Here is a 24,194-nt window from a genome sequence, read left to right as displayed (position 1 = left end):
TGTTAGACAGCTCCTAACCACCAAGCCTTGATTAAGGTTTCCCACAAGAACCCCCAAGGCAAAAAATTCTATTTTTTTTTTTTCGAAAAAACGCCGATTACGCTTACCGTACGCGTACGGTATAAATTAATTTAAAAAAAAAAAAATTCCACATTGTCCCTCCCCCGTGTGCAAAAGATGCCCGAAGCACACATTTTGTGCATGGCATATAAATCCAATGAACAATTAATAGATTATCTTTCACAACGAAGCGCATAATATGTCCTCCGTGTGCGGACGGTGCGCGAAGCGCATCGTGCGTACATGGGCCATCCAGCGTAACGTGGGCATGCGGTGCGCATAGCGCACCGCGTGCCCACCGTGCGTGCACGGCACTAACTGCGTAAAGTGGGCGCGCGGTACGCAAAGCGCACCGCGTGCTCACTGTGCGCGCACGGAACGAACTGCATTAAGTGGGCGCGCACGCCACGAACGGCGTAAAGTAACTTAGCATTTAAAAAACCGTACAAATTCACTGAAAAAACCATAGGTTTCACACACGTTATAGTTAGGAATTAGCATTTAAAAAACCTTGCAAATTCAGTGAAAAAACCATAGGTTTCACACACGTTATAGTTAGCTGGACATTTTACTCGTAAAAAAACATTGAAATTCCCCCGTTATAGTTAGTGCAGGCAACTATAACTCACGCGACCGCAATCCTCTGCTGATGACATATGTGTCTTTATGAAAAAAAAATATTTGTAATATATGTATAGCTAAAATTTAATGGAAGAAGACATGGGCAAATAAGTGTCTAAATACAGTATTAGCATCAGCAGAGGATTGCGGTCGCGTGAGTTATAGTTGCCTGCACTAACTATAACGGGGGAATTTCAATGGTTTTTTACGAGTAAAATGTCCAGCTAACTATAACGTGTGTGAAACCTATGGTTTTTTCACTGAATTTTATATATATATATATATATATATATATATATATATATATATATAAACCAAAATCCAAACTTTTCAGAAGTTCTTCCAGTGCGCCGAAACTTCTAAAGCAGGAAACGGACACCAATTAGTGCTGTTGTTGATTTATTTGCTTGCAACAAATGCCGCCATGACGCGTTTCGGACTCTCAAGCCCTTGATCACATGACATGCCATTAGTTTTTTTCCCTTTTTATAAGTGCTCGTGCAGTAATTGACCATGAAGACAGACTATATGACTGTTTTCCAACATATCCTTATCTCAACATAATGCCAAATGTCAACAGGCTGATTGTGCATGATATTTAAAAAGTAGGTACATGTATATACTGTTTTAGAAACAATCAGGACATACAGCGTAATTAATCTATAAAACCACCTTTCAAGGCATTTAAAGATAGATTAAAACTTTTCTGTTTTATGTTATTCAATTCGCGGCTAATGCCGAAAGACCATCATTGCTATTATCGCTGTATAAATGTAAACAAATTCATTCTTTGTATAAATACAATAAAAACAGTATAAGAGTACAATGATATTGATATACTAATATCATAACCATGTGGCATAGAAAAAGGATAGGAAATAAATGAGAGGATATACAATTTGGCCAATGTTAAAAGCATTCTAAATGTAAAAACACTTAAAACAATTAAAACCAATTTTATGTTATAAAATTTCACTTCCTTACTAAAATTCATTTTTTGACCCATATTCAAGGATAGGCGATATGTTGGGCTAGGTCATATGTTATAAAGTGCCAAAGATATGTGCAACACCTGAATAAATAATGTGCAAAATGTGCTTAGAATTCACTTTGGAATAAACCAATTAAGATTCGGTGCTTGAAAAGACATATTCCTTTTCTAGCCAAAAAAGGAAAAAAATCTAAAAATTAAAATTGAAATAAAGGGAGTTAGCTGGAATATAGGAGGATGCCTCAACTGTGTTAACTAGGAGTACTGTGCAAAGGCCATATATATATTCACTGAAAAAACCATAGGTTTCACACATGTTATAGTTAGCGGAAATTTTACTGATAAAAAACCAATGAAATTCCCCCGTTATAGTTAGTGCAGGCAACTATAACTCACGCGACCGCAATCCTCTGCTGATGCTAATACTGTATTTAGACACTTATTTGCCCATGTCTTCTTCCATACATTTTTAGCTATACATATATTACAAATATTTTTTTTTCATAAAGACACATATGTCATCAGCAGAAGATTGCGGTCGCGTGAGTTATAGTTGCCTGCACTAACTATAACGGGGGAATTTCATTGGTTTTTTATCAGTAAAATTTCCGCTAACTATAACATGTGTGAAACCTATGGTTTTTTCAGTGAATTTGCAAGGTTTTTTAAATGCTAATTCCTAACTATAACGTGTGTGAAACCTATGGTTTTTTCAGTGAATTTGTACGGTTTTTTAAATGCTAAGTTACTTTACGCCATTCGTGGCGTGCGCGCCCACTTAACGCAGTTCGTTCCGTGCGCGCACGGTGCGCTTCGTGCACCGTGCGCGCACAGTGAGCACGCGGTGCGCTTCGCGCACCGCGCGCCCACTTTACGCAGTTAGTGCCGTGCACGCACGGTGGGCACGCGGTGCGCTACGCGCACCGCATGCCCACGTTACGCTAGATGGGCCATGTACGCACGATGCGCTTCGCGCACCGTGCGCACATGGAGGACATATGATGCACTTCGTTTTGAAAGGTAATATTTTAATTTTTCGTATATTTGATAAGCCATGCACAAATGGTGCCCTTCGGGCACCATTTGCACACGGGGTGGAGAGAGTGTGGATAATTTTTTTTTTTATTATTATTTTTTTAAATATTTTAGTTTATCTCAGGTTTAATAAGCCATGCACAATTGGTGCCCTTCGGGCACCACTTGCGCACGGGGTGGAGAGGGTGTGGATAATTTTTTTTTTTTTTTTAATTTTTTACCGTACGCGTACGGTAAGCGTAATCGGCGAAATTACCGAAAAAATAAAAATTCCGTTTTTGGCCTTGGGGGATCTTTGGGGACTCCCTCAACATGGCTATGTGTGTGGGAGCTGTCTAAACAGCCCCTTTACATGTTTTTGGGCTTTATATTTTAAAAATCACTCTCAGTGCGAGAGAGAAAATGGCGGCCGCCGCTTCCTGGTTTCGGCCGATTCGAATGTTTACTTAGATCTAAGAGCCAATCAGAATCGCGCTCGCGCACGCCACCGTACGCGTACCGTAAGCGTACCGTAAGCGCACCGTAAGCTGGCTCAGATATATATATTGATTTAAAGGCTATTTTCTCAGAATTTACCGAACAGATTTACACCAAACCTACAAAAGGCACTTCCTTGACCTGAGGACTACCTCTCTGCCAAATTTCTAGTAATTCTGTTCAGCCGTTCGGGCTGTAGCCCTGTCTAAAGGTCCTATGGAAAAATGCATGGGAAAAACGCGTTTTGGGACCCCCCTTTTATCTCAGCCCCCGCTTGACGAATCCCCCCGAGACTTTCAGGGTAGGAGCGGAGCGTAGCGCCCCACCTATTTTGAAAAATTCGCGAGGATTTGTCGACCGGCGCCAAAGTTATTCAAAATAGAATGTTGCGGATTTCCTATGGAAACGTGGTCCTAACTATAACTACCTACTGGCGACCGCCAGTAGGTAATATATACATACACACACACACACATATATATATATATATATATATATATATATATATATATATATATATATATATATATATATATATATATATATATATTCACTGAAAAAACCATAGGTTTCACACATGTTATAGTTAGCTGGACATTTTATTGATAAAAAACCAATGAAATTCCCCCGTTATAGTTACTGTAGGCAACTATAACTCACGCGACCGTAATCCTCTGCTGATGCTAATACTGTATTTAGACACTTATTTGCCCATGTCTTCTTCCATTAAATTTTAGCTATACATATATTAGAAATTTTTTTTTTTCATAAAGACACATATGTCATCAGCAGAGGATTACGGTCGCGTGAGTTATAGTTGCCTACAGTAACTATAACGGGGGAATTTCATTGGTTTTTTTATCAGTAAAATGTCCAGCTAACTATAACATTTTGGATTTTTGGAAAACATGTTAACCTTCAACTGACCCAGTTTGTGGAAACCGGCAACATCCTCCACTCCTCTCAATCTGGTTTTCGTGCCGGTTTTTCAACTGAGTCGACCTTACTGGGTGTGACCGAAAATATCCGCCAACAAGTTGACAAAGGAGAAACGGTAGCTCTTATCCTTTTGGACTTAAGCGCAGCTTTTGATACCGTGTCTCATTCTTTTCTCCTAAAAATTCTTAACATTAAGGGCATCGGCGGCAAGGCCCTCCTGTGGCTGTCCAGCTTTTTATCTAATAGGACGTTCCAGGTCTTTTCCCCCACAGCTCTTTCCTTGACTCATGCATCCCCTTATGGAGTCCCTCAGGGCTCCATTCTCAGTCCCCTACTTTTTAATATATATGTTAGTCCGTTGGCAAGTATAGCAGAACAAGCGGGTCTGACCATCTATTCCTACGCGGATGACACTCAACTTATTTTTTCACTCTCCCACAAAGAAACCTCCAACCCTCCCTCCCTGCAAGCAGGACTATCTAAGATAGCAGACTGGATGCACAAAAACAAACTCAAGTTAAATGGTGGCAAGACCGAACTCCTCATTTTTGGAAATAATAAACCACTCTGGGGCCCCCAACATTGGCCCTCTGAGATGGGTGATCCCCCCATCCCATCTCTTTCAGCACGGAACCTGGGCATCATTATCGATGACCAACTGACTATGAAACAACAGGTGATCAGAGTAGCCTCTACCTGTTTTTTAATTCTGAAGTGGCTCCGAAAAATTCTCCGGATGCTTCCAGCGGCCTCCCAAAGAACTGTTGTACAGGCGCTGGTCATTTCCAGATTGGACTACGGAAACGTGCTCTATCTGGGTGCAAATAAAGAAGTGCTTCACAAACTTCAAGTAGTCCAGAATTCTGCGGTCAGGCTTCTCTGCCAACTCCCCAGAACTGCCCCGACCTCGGGTGCTCTTCGTGAACTTCATTGGCTGAGAATTGAGAGCCGCTCCAAATTCAAAGCCCTATGCTATATGCATAGAATCAATACGGGCTCAGCTCCCAAGTACCTTAGAAATTTGGTCCAACGCTATCAACCCTCACGATCTCTCCGATCCTCCAATCAACAAAAAATCCAGGTGCCCAGAATCAAACGTGCCAAAATGGGGGGACGTTCTTTTGCCTTCCTGGCTCCCTCCCTCTGGAACTCTCTTCCTACTTACTTACGTCATGAAAAGGTGTTTATTAGATTTCGCAAGGAACTTAAAACATGGCTCTTTAACCAGTAACTCTTCTAGGTTGACTTCTTGATCCTGCCTGTTTTGCTTTGTCCTAGGCGCCGGGAAACCTCCGGGTAGCTGTGCGCCATATATAAATTCAATTAATAAATAAAGAAATAAATAAATAAATAACATGTGTGAAACCTATGGTTTTTTCAGTGAATTTGCAAGGTTTTTTAAATGCTAATTCCTAAGTATAACGTGTGTGAAACCTATGGTTTTTTCAGTGAATTTGTACGGTTTTTTAAATGCTAAGTTACTTTACGCCATTTGTGGCGTGCGCGCCCACTTAACGCAGTTCGTTCCGTGCGCGCACGGTGCGCTTCGCGCACCGTGCGCGCACAGTGAGCACGCGGTGCGCTTTGCGCACCGCGTGCCCACGTTACGCTAGATGGGCCATGAACGCACGATGCGCTTCGCGCACCGTACGCACATGGAGGTCATATGATGAGCATCGTTGTGACAGGTAAAATATATGTTTTGTTTATCTCTGATGAGCCATGCGCAAAAGGTGCCCTTCGGGCACCTTTTGCACACGGGGTAGGGAGAATGTGGATATTTTTTTATTATTATTATTATTTCTTACCGTACGCGTACGGTAAGCGTAATCGGCGAAATTTTCGAAAAAATTAAAATTGCCTTTTTTCACTTGGGGGATCGTTGGGGACTCCCTCGACATGGCTAGGTGCTTGGGAGCTGTGTAAACAGCCCCTTTACATGATTTGCACTTTGTTTTTCAACCCCCTGTCACAGTGCGAGAGAGAAAATGGCGGCCGCCGCTTCCTGGTTTCGACCGATTCGAATGTTTACTAAGATCTAAGGGCCAATCAGAATCGCGCTCGCGCACGCCACCGTACGCGTACGGTAAGCGCACCGTAAGCGCACCGTAAGCTGGCTCAGATATATATATTGATTTAAAGGCTATTTTCTCAGAATCTACTGAACAGATTTACACCAAACCTACAAAAGGCACTTCCTTGACCTGAGGACTACCTCTCTGCCAAATTTCAAGTAATTCTGTTCAGCCGTTCGGGCTGTAGCTGTGTCTAAAGGTCCTATGGAAAAATGCATGGGAAAAACGCGTTTTGGGACCCCCCTTTTAGCTCAGCCCCCGCTTGACGAATCCCCCCGAGACTTTCAAGGTAGGAGCGGAGCGTAGCGCCCCACCTATTTTGAAAAATTCGCGAGGATTCGTCAACCGGCGCCAAAGTTATTCAAAATAGAATGTTGCGGATTTCCTATGGAAACGTGGTCCTAACTATAACTACCTACTGGCGACCGCCAGTAGGTAATATATATATATATTTATATATATATATATATATATATGTTTCAAAGCAGCCTCCTACCGAAGTTCAAGCCCTTTGAGGGGTGGCGCGAAGCCGGTGGAGGAAACCGGTAGTCCAATATTCCACAAAAACGGAGTTCCATTCGCGCTCGTAGACCAAAAACACACCAAAATTATCAGAGTAGAGTAACCATGAGGGGGTTTATTAACTCCATAAACCCGCCGTGACGCGTTTCACCCGAGAACGAGCTTGTTCACACAGCGTTTGTCAAAACATTAAAGCATTACATACTTTTTCACATGAGGTCATGGACAGAGTTGACGGACTGACAGTGCTATGTTGAAAGTTCATTGTTAAGTGACGCCATCTTGTGATGTCTGATATGTATTAGCCAGACTGCTCGTATTGTAAATAGTGCACGATAAACAATGTCAATTCGTTCATTATCGATAACAAGTTGATCGTAATGGCAGATTGAATGCCGTGTTTCGTAACGTCATAATCAAGTGACAATGTGATGCAAATAGTGCCTACTAAGTATTGTCAACTCGTCTAAATGTATTCTCAGAAGATGACAAATTGAGCGCAATAGTAGATTTAGTACCAATTTTCTCGTCATGTTCACCAACAGTTAATATCACTAGGTAACTCATGCTATCAGGCAAAAGTGCATGATGGATAATATTATTGCATTGCTATTGCATTGAATACGTTTCAGAATTGACACATTGTTAACATCTGCAGTACTGTTATACACATTGCATTGCTTTCTTCATACCATATCAGGCATAGTGCCCGAGAACTCAATGTGTACTTGTCATAGTCTGTCTTTACTGTATATTTTGCTTTCCCCCTGTGTCTCATTGTAAACTATGTGTCTACCATCCCCAATTTGTAATCTATGTTGCAAATTACAATACAAACGTGAAAAAATGTGAAAATAAATCAACATCAAATAATATCTCCAAGTTCTTATCTGTATCTCGCAGATTGTCTGGAAGGTATATGAAGAAAAGGGTAGGGATACCGTTGTCATTGAGTGAAGACATGTTCCGTTCCTTTCCTCCTGTTGGAGAGACAAAAGAGAGGATTCCATTGTCAATAACATGCGTGTGTTACAGGCTATGCCATTATAAATCTTGAAATCAAAGCAGAGTTAAAAAAGCAGAGTTAAAAAACATACGATTATACTCAGTAGGACTAAAAAGGCCTTAGGACTAGATTTCTTATTCAGTTTGTAAATGGATTGCCATTTCTTCGTCTAAGTTATGCCCATTAGGAAACACATAGGGCACTATGCCTGATATGGTATGAAGAAAGCAATGCAATGTGTATAACAGTACTGCAGATGTTAACAATGTGTCAATTCTGAAACGTATTCAATGCAATAGCAATGCAATAATATTATCCATCATGCACTTTTGCCTGATAGCATGAGTTACCTAGTGATATTAACTGTTGGTGAACATGACGAGAAAATTGGTACTAAATCTACTATTGCGCTCAATTTGTCATCTTCTGAGAATACATTTAGACGAGTTGACAATACTTAGTAGGCACTATTTGCATCACATTGTCACTTGATTATGACGTTACGAAACACGGCATTTAATCTGCCATTACGATCAACTTGTTATCGATAATGAACGAATTGACATTGTTTATCGTGCACTATTTGCAATACGAGCAGTCTGGCTAATACATATCAGACATCACAAGATGGCGTCACTTAACAATGAACTTTCAACATAGCACTGTCAGTCCGTCAACTCTGTCCATGACCTCATGCGAAAAAGTATGTAATGCTTTAATGTTTTGACAAACGCTGTGTGAACAAGCCCGTTCTCGGGTGAAACGCGTCACGGCGGGTTTATGGAGTTAATAAACCCCCTCATGGTTACTCTACTCTGATAATTTTGGTGTGTTTTTGGTCTACGAGCGCGAATGGAACTCCGTTTTTGTGGAATATATATATATATATATAAAACCCATGCGATCAAGGCTGCAGTACGGCGGCCGAAACGTGTCATTTGGACCCTATGATGTTACAATAAACACCGTCTTTCATCTACTTGGAGTCTATGCCCATGTGTTCTTCCAGCGTGACCAAACCTTGGGTTTTCATTTTGGATATATATATATGTATATATATATTCTGATCCAAAGGTTGTCCACCTGGTGAGTAGCACTCGCTCAGCAGCAGCTTTATTTATGATAGGCAGGGACGAGGATCCTCTTCTAGAAGCCGCTCCGTAATGGAATTGCCTGACGCGTTTCGAAGCTCCATACGCTTCTCTTCAGAGGCTTGAACGGAGACGGTGTGTGCAAACGCTGAACCCACTTCGCCATTTTCATATTGTACACCCACCAATGGGAAGCTCGAATGAGACTGTGCATTGTGGGAAATGTGGTCCGGATAGCACACATATCTTGTCCTGTATGGACCCTGCAAGTGGACTCTTCCTCAATCCTGTTTGAGTGTAAGTGAACTGTGAATGAAAGAGGGAGGCCCTTTGTGCACTCTTCTGACTGAAAGCCTATGAGAAAGAGGTTACTCGACGCGTCAGGCCAAGTGAGATGCTTTTTAATTACCGGTGCATGTAACCGCCCATACCAATAAAAAGCTTTGGGTAAGGCTGGCTGTGGTCAAGTGCGGTTCAATGAAGGACACCCCAGGGAGCTTGATATATATATATATGTTATGGAAAGGTTAGACCTTTTATAAATGCAATTGAGACCACTAATCGTCCATACTACATTCTGTTGGATGCACTTGCACTGCTTCCGCTAATCAAAATGAGGACACCTCCAATTTTAAATTTCTTCACATTTATAGAACATTTTAAAATGTTCAGGTTTACATTTGGCTATTTTTAATTTATAAGCCCTTCATTAATTTTTTAATATTATTTAATATTCCAAGCAGTCGCAGACCCCTTGAATAAGCTTTACAGACCCCCAGGGGTCCCCGGACCACAGGTTGGAACCACTGTTTCATGATGGTCATTGCTGGTGATGGTTACAGATGCAGGTCTGGGGAAGGAGAAATGTCTCTTCTCTGGGTGGCCCTTTAATGCTTGATAGGGCTGGCTATCGCTTTAATTTATTATAATGCCCCTGGTGCTCCTCTGAAGAGTTAACCTTATTTCAATGATGCGAGGGAAAGCCATTCATTCCTTTCATTGTGAGACAGCGTGCTGGGAATTCTCTTATTTCAGATGTCTGCCTTACACACTGATGTGTTTATTAAGGAAACACACATGGTGCTTTTCTTTGTGCTAATATTGCATGATTTATGATGTACTAAGCTATAAAGAGAATGCAAACACTGCATTTTTATCCAGAAATAATGAATTGTGCGAAGGGGAGTATGTTACTCTTGTTGTGACTGGGGTATAAATTAGTTTGCTTATGCTGATTTAAGGCACAAAGCCATGTTTTTCCTAAGATTACATTTATCTTTACTTGCATACATATACCTGGGTTAATCTGAAGAGGGTCGGTAGCAGTTTTATATTCTGAATTTTGCTGACTGGTTTCGTCTTCTTGGTGATGAGTAAGGGGAATTCTGTTTGTCCCTCTGTAAGCCCTAAACATGTTCCCCTTTCTGTACCCTGATGTGTGGCTTACACTGAAGTCTGAGGCCTGTGCAGATGCATCAGCCTCATTTACTTCTGTTTACATGGTAAACTATTCTCTTGTGTGCCCGGCACATTTCTGATGTGTGCCCTTCTTCAGGCCTAGTGCTGGCCATGCCATAACACAGGGCCTTCTGTAAACTCTGACAGCACTAGAGCTCAACCATACATTGGCGGAGCCCCCACCTTACCCAAACTGGTGCCCCAGCCCCACCGCCTCATTTAGCGTTGGGTGACCACTGATTCTGCACCTTTAGAGCCTCTGCTGGGTCTGTTAATAGTGACCCAAAATCCTGCAGAAGGCTGCAGCAAAACTAACACATGTTCAACAGGGCCAGGGAGAGCCAATGGGAACAAGTGAAGCTCCTGTAATCGAGTCTGACTTGCACACCTTGAAGCACAGTCTCACTCACTGCAGGGCTGACCCCCTTGCTGTTGAGCACAGCTCCTCTGCTTCTATTTGCCCGCTGCATTGCTCCTCCACACTGCCTGCTGGCCACTGCATGCCCGGAGTCTTACTGGCGGTCAGGCACCCATGCTGCCTGGGCCGGTTGGAGAGGTACTTCTGGTTGTACCGCCTCGTACCTGCAGGGACTGACGCTGCCTCGGCCCCAGTGCTTAATTTGAGCCGGTGCTTTCAGGTGCTGTGCACAGGCACTTAATTGGTGTCCGGTGCTCAGCACCGGCACCTAATTGTCAACACCACACTTAGGGCAGTCTGCCACAAGGTGGCGCTGCTAATGTAATTTAGAGATCAGCAATATAACAGTTGTTTAGGGAAACAACATACATTAAAACATTGTCCCCAAAGCTAAAGGAATGGCCTCCTCAGCCATTCCTTTAGCTTTAGGAACCTGGAATAATCTGAACTGTCGCATTTACATGCGAGGGAGATGGTTAGTAGTTGTTTTGGCTGCGATGACAAGGGCGATGGGTGGTGCAAGCTGCATTGGCCTCCTGGCCAGAGCCCTGGCACTTAATATTTTACAGATTAAGCACTGCTCGGCCCGCATTGGCTAGTGGCTGTCATCGACCTCCCTGTGTTCAGCCGGCCTCACTCATCCACATGGCCCCGCCCAATGACTCCTTCAGATCGGCCTGCCGTAGCCTAGTGTGTTGGCGCCGGATGTACGGCCCTGTTCTCCTGGGAACGGAGCTTGGACACCTCTCCTTCCCTGCTGTGCCCTGCGGCCTATCTGAACGGCCCCACATGAGCCCTAGGGGGGTGAAAAGCCTGTGGACTGTACAGCCTCCACTGTCGGCCCCTGGTGTGGCCATGCCCTGCATGTTCCCTGGAGGTGAGCTGCCCCACACGCCTGTTGCTCTAGCGTTCTGCTGTAGGTGGGGGATGGTGTGGGTTGTTTTCTGCTGCTGAGGCTGTGTCCCATTGAGTGTGACAACCATTATCCCTCAAGCCACACATTAACATGTGACCTCAGACAGGGGTGTGCTATGCCACCGTAGGAAAATAATATTGACTGTGTGTTCTTACAAGGCTGGAAGGAGAGTGGCAGACTGTTGCTTCCATAAGCCACAAGCACTACCTTACACTCCCTGTTTGCTGCTGCTTTGCCCTTCCATGCTACTGCGCACTCTCACCTCAGTTTCAGCACTATGTACCTGGGGTTTCAGAAGCCTCCAAATCAAACATGCGTGGACCCAGCCCCGTATGCCCATGCTTCTGTGATACCTCTGCCACTGTTCAGCAAACTGTCGGATCCCACCACAGCGGTGCCAAGATGATATCATGGATTGGGCTATTGGGCACCTACAGCACTATTTCCGCACAACGCGAGAGATAGATGGGGCCATAAAATGATCATTACGCCTGCACTTAGGGGGTGCAGAGTTGTATGAACTCTTTAAGACACTACCAAATACCGGGGATGACACTGATTTCGACGTGGCCGTGAGGGCTCTCAACTATCACTTTGACACTCAACCGCGACTACGAATGCTTTAAATTACACCAGGCCACCCAACCGAGAACTGAATCAGTGGATATGTTTTACGCCCGATTGAGAAAGTTAACAAGTACCTACACCAACATAAACCGGAGATCCAGTCGCAAATCATACACAGGTGTCAGTACTCGGTTCATCTGCGCCTGATCCTCCACCAACCAGGTATCATGCTGGATGATATTCTCATATTAATGCGCTCACACAAACTATCAAATACCCAGGCTGACGAGATGGAAGCAGCACTGGGCAAGGCGATGCCCGCTTCCATCCCACAGAAGGTACCAAATGTCAATGTAGAATGGGCAGACGCTGTTCAACAATGCCCAGGCCCTGCGTGCCAAGTGCCAACCCCGAACCCAGAGATAGCTGTGGGAACTGTTCCTTCTAACACAAAGTGGCTCTTGCATGCCCCGCCAATGGGAAGACATTCTCAAAATGCGTGAAAGCCAACCATTTTTCAAAGGTGTCACAAATGGCACCCGAGCTGCACCGACAAATGTCTGTAGTCCTGTTACAGCTGTCGCTTGAAGACATCGTGGAGGCGGGAGAGCTCGGTGGGTACAAGCTGAACACTCACCAGGACTAGGATAGAGACAACTGCTTTCTGATGTCCTTCACCGGGTGAGCGGGCGCATGAGGCGGCTGCCTCCCATGAGAGTGGTCCACATATGCAGAACTCCGGTGAGCACACTTTTTGACACCAGAGCATCAGTTAATGTAATAGATTCCAAATATTATGAGCAGTTAACACTGCGTCCACCACTCGCCCCCAGTTGGGCAAGGATATACATGTATGGAGAGATGGAGTCCCTGCTGCCCCGAGGAGCAGTTGAAGTGGACATAGCAAGCAAAAAGAAATAAGCAATAGGTAACATATACAGAGAGAAACTGAATGTGCGCTGGAAACCGAGGTAGCCTTCAAGCTGTGGTTAAGAAGAGACATCAGGAGCAGTACTGTGGCCGCATTGATGCCTGCTGATCACTAGGCTGCTGGTGAACACGAGAGGCAATGCCACCTGCTAGCAGCATATCAATCAAGTCAGATTTGTAGGGTACGGCTAATCACCCGCGAGGGTATCCAGGCGATAGGTTCTTACTGGGATGAGTGAAAGAATCAGTTCTTAAGTCTCCTTTTGAATTCGGGGTGGGAGGATGATGTGTGGAGGCAAAGTTGAAGTTTGTTGCAGGACTTGGCAGTGAGACAGGAGAAGGAGCATCTTCCACTGTAGCTTTGGCGGACGCGGGAGTGTGGATGAGGGAGGCGGAGAACAGGTGTCTGGAAGGTTGGTGGAAGTTCAGGCGGTGGTTGATGTATGCTGGCCCTTGGACATGGAGGGCCTTGTAGGCCTGCAACAGCATAATTAGGTGATAACCTGGACTAAGAGATATTATTATTCATGCTATTTAAGTGGAGAACGCCAGTTACTTTATTTCTAGGTTAGAAAAGCCACTCTTAATTGAGTGGCAGAATGGTGTTGTCTTGGGACTTAGTAAATATTAATTGTATGTCACACATCCCACTAAAATATTAACTGTGTATGTAAAGCTTTTAGGTTTTAAATTGATGCAATTTTATTGATGACTTTTATTCTTGTGATAAATTGTTAAGGTTTTAATTAACCAAACAATTAACATTCATTATCATAACCTGGACTAGCATCATCTTGTGCTATGGAAGCAAGGCTGCCATTGGCTTTTATTGTATATGGAATCTGCTTTGAAAATCATGAACTTGATTTTCTGTTTACTACACCATGTTTTGAAGTCCTAATTTAATAAAATGCTCCTTATTTAGCCAGTGCACTCTAGTAACTGTGCTGTCGTGGCCAAGTCCTAAAGATGACCTGGTAGCTGTGAAGACCCATACATTGTCGGCAAAGAGTCCTGGTCACCTTAGGGAATGGCCGTTTAGCATCCGGAATGATAAGATCTTGGAAAGGGTCAATTTGTATCTGGTCAGTTTACCCTTAGCACAACTTCAAGTTGTCCAAAACCATGTGTTCATGATGTATAGGATGTACATGAGTGTGATGCTCATAATGCTTAAGCACAGCAATTCAAAGTTCAGTAGTCATACAGCTTGGACTACTGAACTTCTTTTGGATTGCAGCACTTTAGCATTACGAGCATCGCTCTCCTATACATCACGAACACATGGTTTTGGACAACTCGAGGTTTATCCTCTACATACGTGTTCCTATTCGATGGTTACTGTTTTTGCCATAAACCACTAAACTTGTCTTGTTTGGATTTCTTTTTAAACAAACCATGTCCTGATGAAGTCCGTGAATGGGTGAAACGCGTTGACTGCGCTCTTGTTCATATTTGAAGAAGAATAAAGAGCATAAAAGATTTTGAAAAACTTCTAATAAATATTGTGTATCTGATTGATTTACTAAAAAGATCATTTTCATTTTTCATTCATGTATGTTGCCTCTCTAATATAAAACATGTTTAAATCTTGGACCATCGGGTAGCTGACTTATAGAGGTGGACAGCAAGTGTACATACTCTGTGGAAACTGCAGGTGGTGCAGTATAGAGTTGCCTAGCTACCATTGTTTGTTTGGGATTCCATTGTATGGTGTGTTACCTAAGGCAGCAAGTAAGACATGGTGTGGTGTGTTACATTAATATATTGAGGCATAGTGCTGGGTGTTTAGACATTAAGATATGATGTGGTGTATCATATAAGAGTGTGGCATTGGGTGGTATGGTAAGTCATGGTATGGTGTGTTACGTTAACACATGGTGTGGTGGGTTATGTCATGGTATGGCGCCACACAGCGGTAAGGTATCTTACATCATGGTATGGTATGTCATGTCATGCTATTCCATGGTGTGGTGAGTTATATCGTGGTGTCGCATGGAGTGATACGTTTAGTCACGGTATGGTATCTGGAACCATGGTGCCACATGACATGATTGAGGCCTGGCATAGTAAGTTGTGCTGTGGGTGCAGGGCAGTAACCAGACCATCCTTAACGGCTCTCTTCTTTCCCTGCGTAGGTGCAGACTGCCTCATGGGCATCTACCTCCTCTGCATTGGCGCCTTTGACCTCAAGTTCCAGGGGGAGTACAACAGGCACGCGCAGGCCTGGAAGGAGAGCAGCGAGTGCAAGCTGGTCGGGTCCCTGGCCATGCTGTCCTCCGAGGTGTCCGTCATGCTGCTGACCTACATGACCTTGGAGAAGTACCTCTGCATCGTCTTTCCTTTCAGCCACTTCCGGGCTGGCCGGAAGCAGACGATCTCCACCCTGGTGGCCATCTGGCTGCTGGGACTGCTCATCACCGTCATCCCCTTCTGGAACGAGGCCTCATTTGGTAACTTCTACGGCAGGAACGGTGTGTGCTTCCCTCTTCAGTCAGACGAGGAGGAGACGCCGGGAGCCAGGGATTACTCTGCCAGCATATTCCTAGGTAAATCATGTCCCAGTAGGGTGGGGGGTGGGGGGTCTTGTAACTCCGATGTTCAAAATGAAGCCTCAGATTTGTGCTCATTTGGGCTGATTACTTGTGATTGTGACCAATGTCATCTTAAGGCATATTTTTGGGTCCCTGATACAGAATAAAATTAAATTGTATTACCCATTTACTGCTAATTGAAGCCTGCATGATGCCAAACAAAACTAAATTATAGGTTAAACTTTCTCAGGGTCTCCAAAAAACTGTCGAAATATATATTGCATTGCCGGGACCCCAAAAATCGTTAAGATGGCCCCGGATAGAGACAGTCAGAAATACATGTAGGCAGAAAGGGTTTAGATAAAGGTCTAATATAGAGAAGGTTTACTTTCTTAGGGGGCCCGTTGGAAGGTGGGGTGCCTGGGAAATGGCCCACTTTGCCCATGCCGTAAAAAGTCTCTGATTGCGACCTTTCGAGCCCATAGGAGCTCCCCACCTCTGAGAGAGAATACATACAACCTGATAAAAGAGAATAGTTTTTGATGGGTTGGTATTATATTATCCATTTCTATTATGCTACAAACTAATAGATCTACTCTCTCTGAGAGCGAATAATGCCAACATCACAGGAAAGTGGAATATTTTTTGGGGGAAACAGAGGAATGTGCTTTCTCCATTGACTTCTATTGAAGCAGAAGCAATTTTAGGTGAGAGACAGCTTAAATCAAGACATTTTTGGGTTAAAAAATTGTGAGTCTCCCCCCTGAATCGGGTCTTTTGGCTGCATGGAATAGATGAATGAACAATCATAATAGGACAATCATAATAGGTACTCTCTCACTGAGCTCAGTGGTAGAAGGGTGTCTGTTGCAAATGGACTCTGGAAGGTAACTCTTGAGACGACAAGCGTGGAAGGCTGAAGTATTCCTCCTAGTCATGCTCTGTCCACCCTGGAGCTACCTATACATTTTTCCCTCTTGGTCGCCAAGGTGTGGGGAGGTTGTGCTGCAGGAGCCTAGACCTGAGATCTTCTGAACGTGTTCCATGGATAGTTCAATGACTTGGAACCAACGCAGATGAATAAGGGTTATGGAAACATATGTTATTTGGTAAGATGACCCAACCAATCAGGTGGACACTTCAATAGTCTAATTGTGGAGAAAAAGGTCTGTTGCGTTCATCATCTAACAGATGGGACCTCTTCGTTGGTGTGATTTGTATAGTCATGCAGAACTCTCGTGTTTTCCAGGCCCATGTATTAGTAACATTCGTAGAAAATTTTGTTTTCTTTACATACTGGCACCTGAAGTCATGTTTTCATGGGATTAACAGGACCATAAATCCCACGATGCAAAGAAAACATCTGGACTGAATAAGCTACTCACGCAAGAACCACAGAAACCTTAGAGCCCTAATTGAAGGTAGAATCAAAAATACCTCCACTATGATTGTACTGTAAATTTGTATCGTTATCTTTACAGACGAAACCATTTCAACATCGTGGCCTCAACATTGTAAAATGGCACATCATTGAAGCTGAAAGTAGAACAGAAGTTTAGCAAACTTTTTCAAAATTTTAGGATGGTTTTCTCTTGTTTTAATTCACGTTTGGCCAAGGTGGTGGACGAGTGAGGTGTCTTCTTTGGTATCTCCGTCCCGCCGTTCGTTTAGCCATCTTTAGCGGCCTCCCTGACTGATCCAAGGGATCCCTTGGAGGTTTGGGGATCCTGCTTCCTGCATGAGTGCCAGTGGAACTCAGCACCCTCCCTACCGCCACGGATGGGCGTGCCTGGCAGGGGCTCTGGGGAGATGTGTGGAGACTGTGACCACAGTATATCGGCCAACGATTAACTTCCGTGCATGCCGCTGCACTCCTTGCCATACTGGTGGACGCTGACCCCCAGCCTCGGAGCTGCTGAGAGCGTAAAGCGTCAACGCTGGTCGGCTTCGCCCTAGGCTTTTGAGAGGGGGCGGAGAACGTTGTGACATACCCTCCCTCCTACTTCACTTTGTTATTGGCTTGGGACAACCGGAAGCCCGGTAACAACATGTGGGGCTGGCCAGCTTCGACCCGAGAGCTACTGGGGAAAGCGGAGGCCCAACATGAGGGAGCGTGGCATGGTACCAGACCTGGGCCCCATCAAGATCTCTGGAAGCATATTTAGATTGCGGGGCTTCCGTTGTGGCCCCCTACCTCCTTGCAGATTCTTACTGGTGGCGCGGGGGTATCAGTGGCCCGATGAGGGACCTACACAGCCACCCTACCCAGGCATAGATGGACTCAGGGCACTCCTGGGGATCCCCTTGGTGCACCCTACTGTCTACATACCTGCCACATTGTAACGTGCCCGGGCTGTGTGACCCTCGCACCCTGCTCAAGTGGCCTCTATGAGGGGCCCCCTTATTCACAGGGGTCCCACTCACACAAAGCAGCTGACCCTGGTGGATTCTGAATACCGTAGGGATACAGAGGCACATCTAGACATTGTACAGGGGTGCGTGTCACTCTTGCACGGCTTCGCTTGCCAGGTGGATTCCCTGCATCTTCCCCAGTGGTGTTAGGGCCGGATCCTTTTCTTATTTTGCTGTAGTGCCTGAACACCTGCACCATCAGAGGGGTTTTGTGGCTCCCCTGGGCCCTTTTGGATTTGACTTCCGGTGGTGATTCATGACATCATGATCTAGGGGCACGGCTCTGAGCCTCGGGGGACTTGATCTGAGCTCTCCTGGATCTCTTGGCTCCTCCCTGGGGGACCTAATGTCTCTCTTGGTCAACCTCTGGACCCTGTGCTATCCTTAGTACTACCCTAAGCAGGAAGCAGCCCTCGAACCCGGCTGTATAGGGATCCTCACCATGTCGACGTCCAAGGCCAAGAAGGAGCGAGCCGTCAAAGGCCTGCTGACGAACCACACATGGTTGGCAAGAGGCAACAAATCACTCATAATGGACACAGCCCAGTCTGAAGACCCAGAGGACATGGAGGGCCCTGTGGCGAATTCCTTCCTGGAGACTCTTTTCTTTGCTCTCTTTGAAGATTTGCAAGCCATGAAGACAGAGCTCTCCTCAGATCTCCAGGATGTGCGACTCACCCTACAAGAGGTAGGCGACAGAGTTTCAGCAATGGAGGATTGCAAAACCTCCCGGGATGGGGAAATAGAATGGCTATAACAGCATGAGGTCTTACGTCTAAAAGAGCAGCACGTCGACTAACAATCACACACCGAGGACCTGGAAAACCGGTGGCGAAGGAATAATGGGGATTATCAGCAAGGGATTTATCTCAGTTTGTTTGGCTTTAAAAGCCAGAAAAGCGGAGATAAAACCATCGCCCTATCAGCAAGAGGCTGCTAACATGCATATTCGTGTTAGCACCCCTTTTCCCTACGCCGACCTTTGCATCTCTAATGAGATGCAAAGTGGGCGTTCCTCCCTAGAATAACGGGAGAAAAGTCGCTAAGCGACATTTCTCCTATTATCAAGCCTCACCCTAACCTGCAGAGTGATAAGAAAAGTAGCACTAACCTCGGTTAGCGCTACTTTCCTTACGCCTGCTTTTAAACTGACTTAGCCATGATATTCTATGGAAGGTGGATATCATGGCTAAGTATGTGTAGCCCTATCAGCAACGTAGCGCCAAATGTTGTGCGATTATCGCTGGAATCCCAGCGATAATTGCACATTTGGCAGCTAACTCGGTTGTTTTTATCGCTCTGGAGATAAGCGTCGCTGATAGCGCGCTATCTCTGTGATGAAAATAAGCGATAGCCGGCGATAATTATCGTAGTGCTAAGTGCGCTTAGCGATAATTATCGCCTGTTGTTGCTGATATGCCCCAATGTATCAGGGGGTCCCGACTCAGGCAGAGGGATCTGACCGCAGGGAATATGTGGGAGCACTCCTTCACCATATCCAAAAACTATGTGAAGGCTCTGACCAAAACTGGATTGAGTACATTGTGTGAGTGCACCTAGCTCGGGCAGAGCTCCTCCTGCTGACATCCTTATCTGCGTCCACGACTTCCAAACAAAAGAGAATATCCTTCGAAGGGCCCGGGAGCTTCACCCGATACAATTTAGAGGTCACTCACCAGGTACTATATCAAGATTTGTCAGCAAGAACTCTTCAGAAGCTGTAAGACTATTGTCCCATAAGTGCCGACTGACGCGAACTGGGAATTTCATACTCCTGGGGTCATCCCTTTCGAATTGTATTTCGCTACGACGGGAAATAGCATCCGATACAGTCGCTCCAAGAGGCTTGCAATATCCTTGGCATCACGGACCCTGCACCGAAGGAGCAGCCTGTTGGCTCGCAAAAGAACACGGCCCGAACAAGATCCAGATGGCGACGTACTAAAGGCCCTGCTGCTAGAGGCAAACCATATCCCACCACTATGGCAAAGAGACGATCTGTACTTTAGACACTTTGGGAGGGCAAAGATCATCATGATGAGCACTGAAGCGCATGATCATCACCCACCACTACCCGATGTGCTCAGGCAGGGAGGTTACACTGCGGCTGAAGGAGAAGAGCGCCCTTCACCATGGTACACGCGCAACTTCAGAGGCTCCGCCTTTGGGACCCTTGCTCTCTCTCTGTGGGTTTGGCCTATTCATCCATCTTTCCATCTGGTTTATGTTCCTTGAGTTGTAACCCAACATAACAAACTCTTGTCATTGTTATTTAGGTTTTTCATATTTGGTAGAGATGTCCTTATTGTTTATCATGTTTTGGTTTCCTTTTCTTCTGCTCCTCCGCACGCCCTTTACACGGCCCCTCCGTTTATCTACGTTCCAGGCTTCCCAACTGCAATGTTGCTTCTTACTCTTCACATTATATTTGGGGATCTCGGCCATTATTTAGCTACCCCCCTCTTAGTGTTTTTATTCCACAACTTCCAGGTCCTTCGTTTTAACGTCTGGACCTGAATAATCCCTTAAAGCAGTCCACAGTGCTCTCATTGTTGAATCAGTCTGGTTGTGACATATACCTTTTACAACATTCTCACTTATTGGCAAAAGACACCGCCAGAATGCAATCACGCTGTTTCCCTCACCAACTCTGGTCCTCGGGACCATCCAAAAAGAACGGCATAGCCGTTCTAAATATATGCATGAATTCTAATTGGGGACCAAACCTGTCATTTGGACATTGCCTTTCTTTGGAGGAGAACAAATAAAGTTCATGCTATTAATGATAGTCAATGAAAGAATAAGCCCTGAAGAAGTCTCATGTAAAGAGACAAAACGCGTTGGCTACATTGCGAAAAGCGTATTTTAAGAAGGTGAGAATAAATAAATATTTTAATGAAAGTAAGTGCATGGAGTTTGTACATCCCATGACTTTATTGATTTGTACATTTTGTTTATAAGAGGAACTGTGTGTGCTGATCATTCTCATGCAATTGTGTTGTGTGATTATACTCCTATGAGGAAGACTAGGAGGCTGAGCTTCCTGATTACAAAAAGGGTGCCTCCCATCCCTTGACTACTTTTGAACAATGGCGGATTTGCAAGCCGGATGACAAACATTTTATCATGGAACTGTGGTAAATAAAATATTACGCTCTATGTATTTCAGAATATCAATAAGATCATGCATAAAGCAAGAGGCTGAGTCTGTGGTATCAGGTTCATAAAGGGATTTATTCCAATAACTCGAGTCAAAGGGAGAATATTTCCATCACCAAAATTGGATCTGGAAAGGGGCTCAAAAGTATTCTCAATATTCTCAAAACATTATTCACAGAGTACAGTATATATACATTTCTCAATTGTACGTAAGCAAAAGAGCAAGAGAGAATGAGATAAGAGCATGTGGGCGTGTAAGTAGGCGTGAAGGTGGGCGTCCATGTGGGCGTCCACTTGATGATAATGGGTAATTTGTCATGTGTGGGTGGATACCTGGAGAATCCTGCAATGTCAGCAGAAATATTTGGCAGAGATGCGTGCGCAGTCGCATGACGTGTGATAGACGTGCAACTAGAGGGAGAAAGGGACTTGACATTTAGCTCTACATGTGGAGACAAAAGTCTGGGGTTATGTCAACCTAATCCCAAATCATATCTAATATCCTATGTTTAAAGAACTGTGTTATCCAAAAAGAAAGGTCTCTCGAACAAAATCTATTCTATACTGACTGTGAGTGCGTGTACAAGCGTCTAAGTGTCTACACTAAATGCGAGGGGGTAGGAATATTCCATGGTAACAGGGCTATGAATTACTTGCATGAGGACAGAGAAGCCGGGCCTTTTGCTCGGTAGCTGGAAGAATGTTTACTTAAACTACTAGACAGGAATGCATTGGATAGGGAGCGGAGCAGATAATCACAAGGTGAAATACAGTTCTTGGCAAGCAGACAGGTCGAGTCAGGCACCGTTAGCCGCGCAGGGAGTAGGACAAAGTTCATGGATACAGATGCGAGCTCAGACTGGAGCTTTCAGAGGCAGAAGGCAGGAAAAGGCTTGATGGCAGAATCAGGGCCTACTCGCCTGGACTGAAAAATAGCATAAGTGAACCATATAAAGCCGGTGGCCTTTCGTACTTAGGAATGGAATATCCGGCCCATTCATGGCGGATCTGAAAGAGGACATGTTAACGGTGGACGCACATGTATTTGCGTCTTCATAACTGGAACTGGAGGGAACATACATGTACTTGTGATTTATACATGAAACCGTTGGGGTCCAAGATAGGGGACATAACTGATCATAAAAATCCATATTTCCACATTCCCTCCTTGTCCCCTACTTGCCCGTCAAGAGATATCAATCTTCATCAATCCATTGATCTGTTCATATAGCATCATTTGTTCTTCTTTTTTCTTCTGGGACGAACGAAATCTTGGTGGTGGAATACACGATGTGGCACACAGACCACAAATCGCTGGTCCACATTGTAGGCATAAGCAGCAACTGAATAGTATGAGAAAGCCAATACCTAGGAAGGATAGGACCCTCCATCCAAAGGTAGATAATACACTCCAAAACCAACCGGACCAAGTCCAGGTGCCTGGATTCTGGTGTATCTGGCTTACAATCTTATGAAGGCGAGTTATGGCTTTATATACAGATGGCGAATTTTCTGGTATGAAAAATGCAACAGCTTGATTTGATGACCCTACAAGCTCCGCCCCTATCGGCCAGGATAACGTCAAGGACAAGACTATTTTGAAGCACAACAATCCGCATAGCAGACTGCTCTTCTGTTAAATTGCCTAAGGCGGAAATAGTTTCGTTCACTACTGCTTCAAGGGTTCTGGTTAATCTACGTATCAGCTTACTATTGGTAACTGTACCTATATAGGGAAAGAAACCTTTATTGAAATCTGTGTATTTTTCCCATGCTGTTTCAGTGTAATCGACAATTGGGAGATCTCTCTGCTGTCTATTGTGTACTAAATGAGTATTTCTATGATAATCAGGAGGAGCTAGGAAAACAGGTGGTAGGAGGAATGCTATGTAACAGGTACCATCCCAATCTAGAGGTAGGCGTATATATGCGGTCTGGCCACATATAAAGTAGGAATGACGAGAAACTCTAAATGTAGACTTGCCTTGATCACTGAATTTTATTACAGTGGTGCATTTACTATTGCCCATGTGTATGGAGCCATTCTTTCTTATACATAATTCCCCTTTTACTGGGAATACGGACATGGCGGGCAAGATTGGTGTAGCTTCAGATTCAACGTTCAGGATCATGAGGTTAAGTGTAAAATTACCTAATCCATATACTTCATTTCTTAGATCAGTTCCTGTTCTTTTGGGAAGTCCCTCCTTGTTAGGGTAGCAGACTTTAAGCAAAACTAAGTTCAGGTTTCCCCATACCCAGTTGTCTTGATAAACTGCGGAATTCGAATCTAGGGAATTAATCAAACTAAACCATGCTCCACAGGAGCCATTGTGTGTGAACGGATAGAGAAAGAGGGGCAAAACTCCCTTATAGTTCTGATAGGGGGGAATCGGCCACAGACCCAGCAGTCTGTAGCATTGCTAGTCTGATGTGAATGGTGCAGCATCTGAATAAAGGTATTGTTGCGTAAGGCAAGTCGATATGATAGCTCATAGGATGGCAGATCACTAAAGGTGTGCTTTATGGTATCATTAGTGGAGGAGTATAAGAGTGAGGCAATAGGAGGAAAAATAGCATGTAGTATTAAGCTGATACATATTATCGTGATGCACAGAAGAGATTGAAAAATTACAGTCACTATACATCTATTTGCTTCTTATCTTGCTCTCTTATTTTTGCTTTATGTTATTGTCCAAGATCTTATGCGAGCCAGAATACATGTTCAACCGCTTCACCACCTAGTGGACTTAATTGATCAAACGGGTTCTGACTTCTTAGATCAAAGTTTAGCTTTGTGGAAACTTCTGGGGAGTCTCCTCTAGAAAATGGTGTTCAAAATCCAAAATCCAAGTTTAAAGTCTTTTTCCTTTGTAAAAGAGTGGTGAAGGTGCACTTTGACTTTAACGGCCGTCCCCGTGGTCCAGAGCACTGACTTTGGCGCCTTTCATCCAGGAGCGATGGAGTATTCTTTGACCTGGGT

At 44.4% G+C, this 24,194-nt stretch overlaps 1 protein-coding gene across 1 annotated transcript in view; it reads left to right on the top strand.

The window, feature by feature from the left end:
- The window catches only part of LOC146829640 (relaxin receptor 1-like), a 1,041,377-nt gene that overhangs the window by 994,573 nt on the left and 22,610 nt on the right, over positions 1 to 24,194 (top strand). Inside the window, exon 15 of the mRNA XM_085608325.1 lies at positions 15,245 to 15,655. Within this exon, the coding sequence (XP_085464451.1) occupies positions 15,245 to 15,655 (411 nt within the window). The remainder of the gene's footprint in view (positions 1 to 15,244; positions 15,656 to 24,194) is intronic.

This window comes from Triturus cristatus, chromosome 5_2, assembly GCF_964204655.1.
Source record: "Triturus cristatus chromosome 5_2, aTriCri1.1, whole genome shotgun sequence".
Classification (NCBI taxonomy): domain Eukaryota; kingdom Metazoa; phylum Chordata; class Amphibia; order Caudata; family Salamandridae; genus Triturus; species Triturus cristatus.
This window is presented reverse-complemented; position numbering and strand designations above follow the sequence as displayed.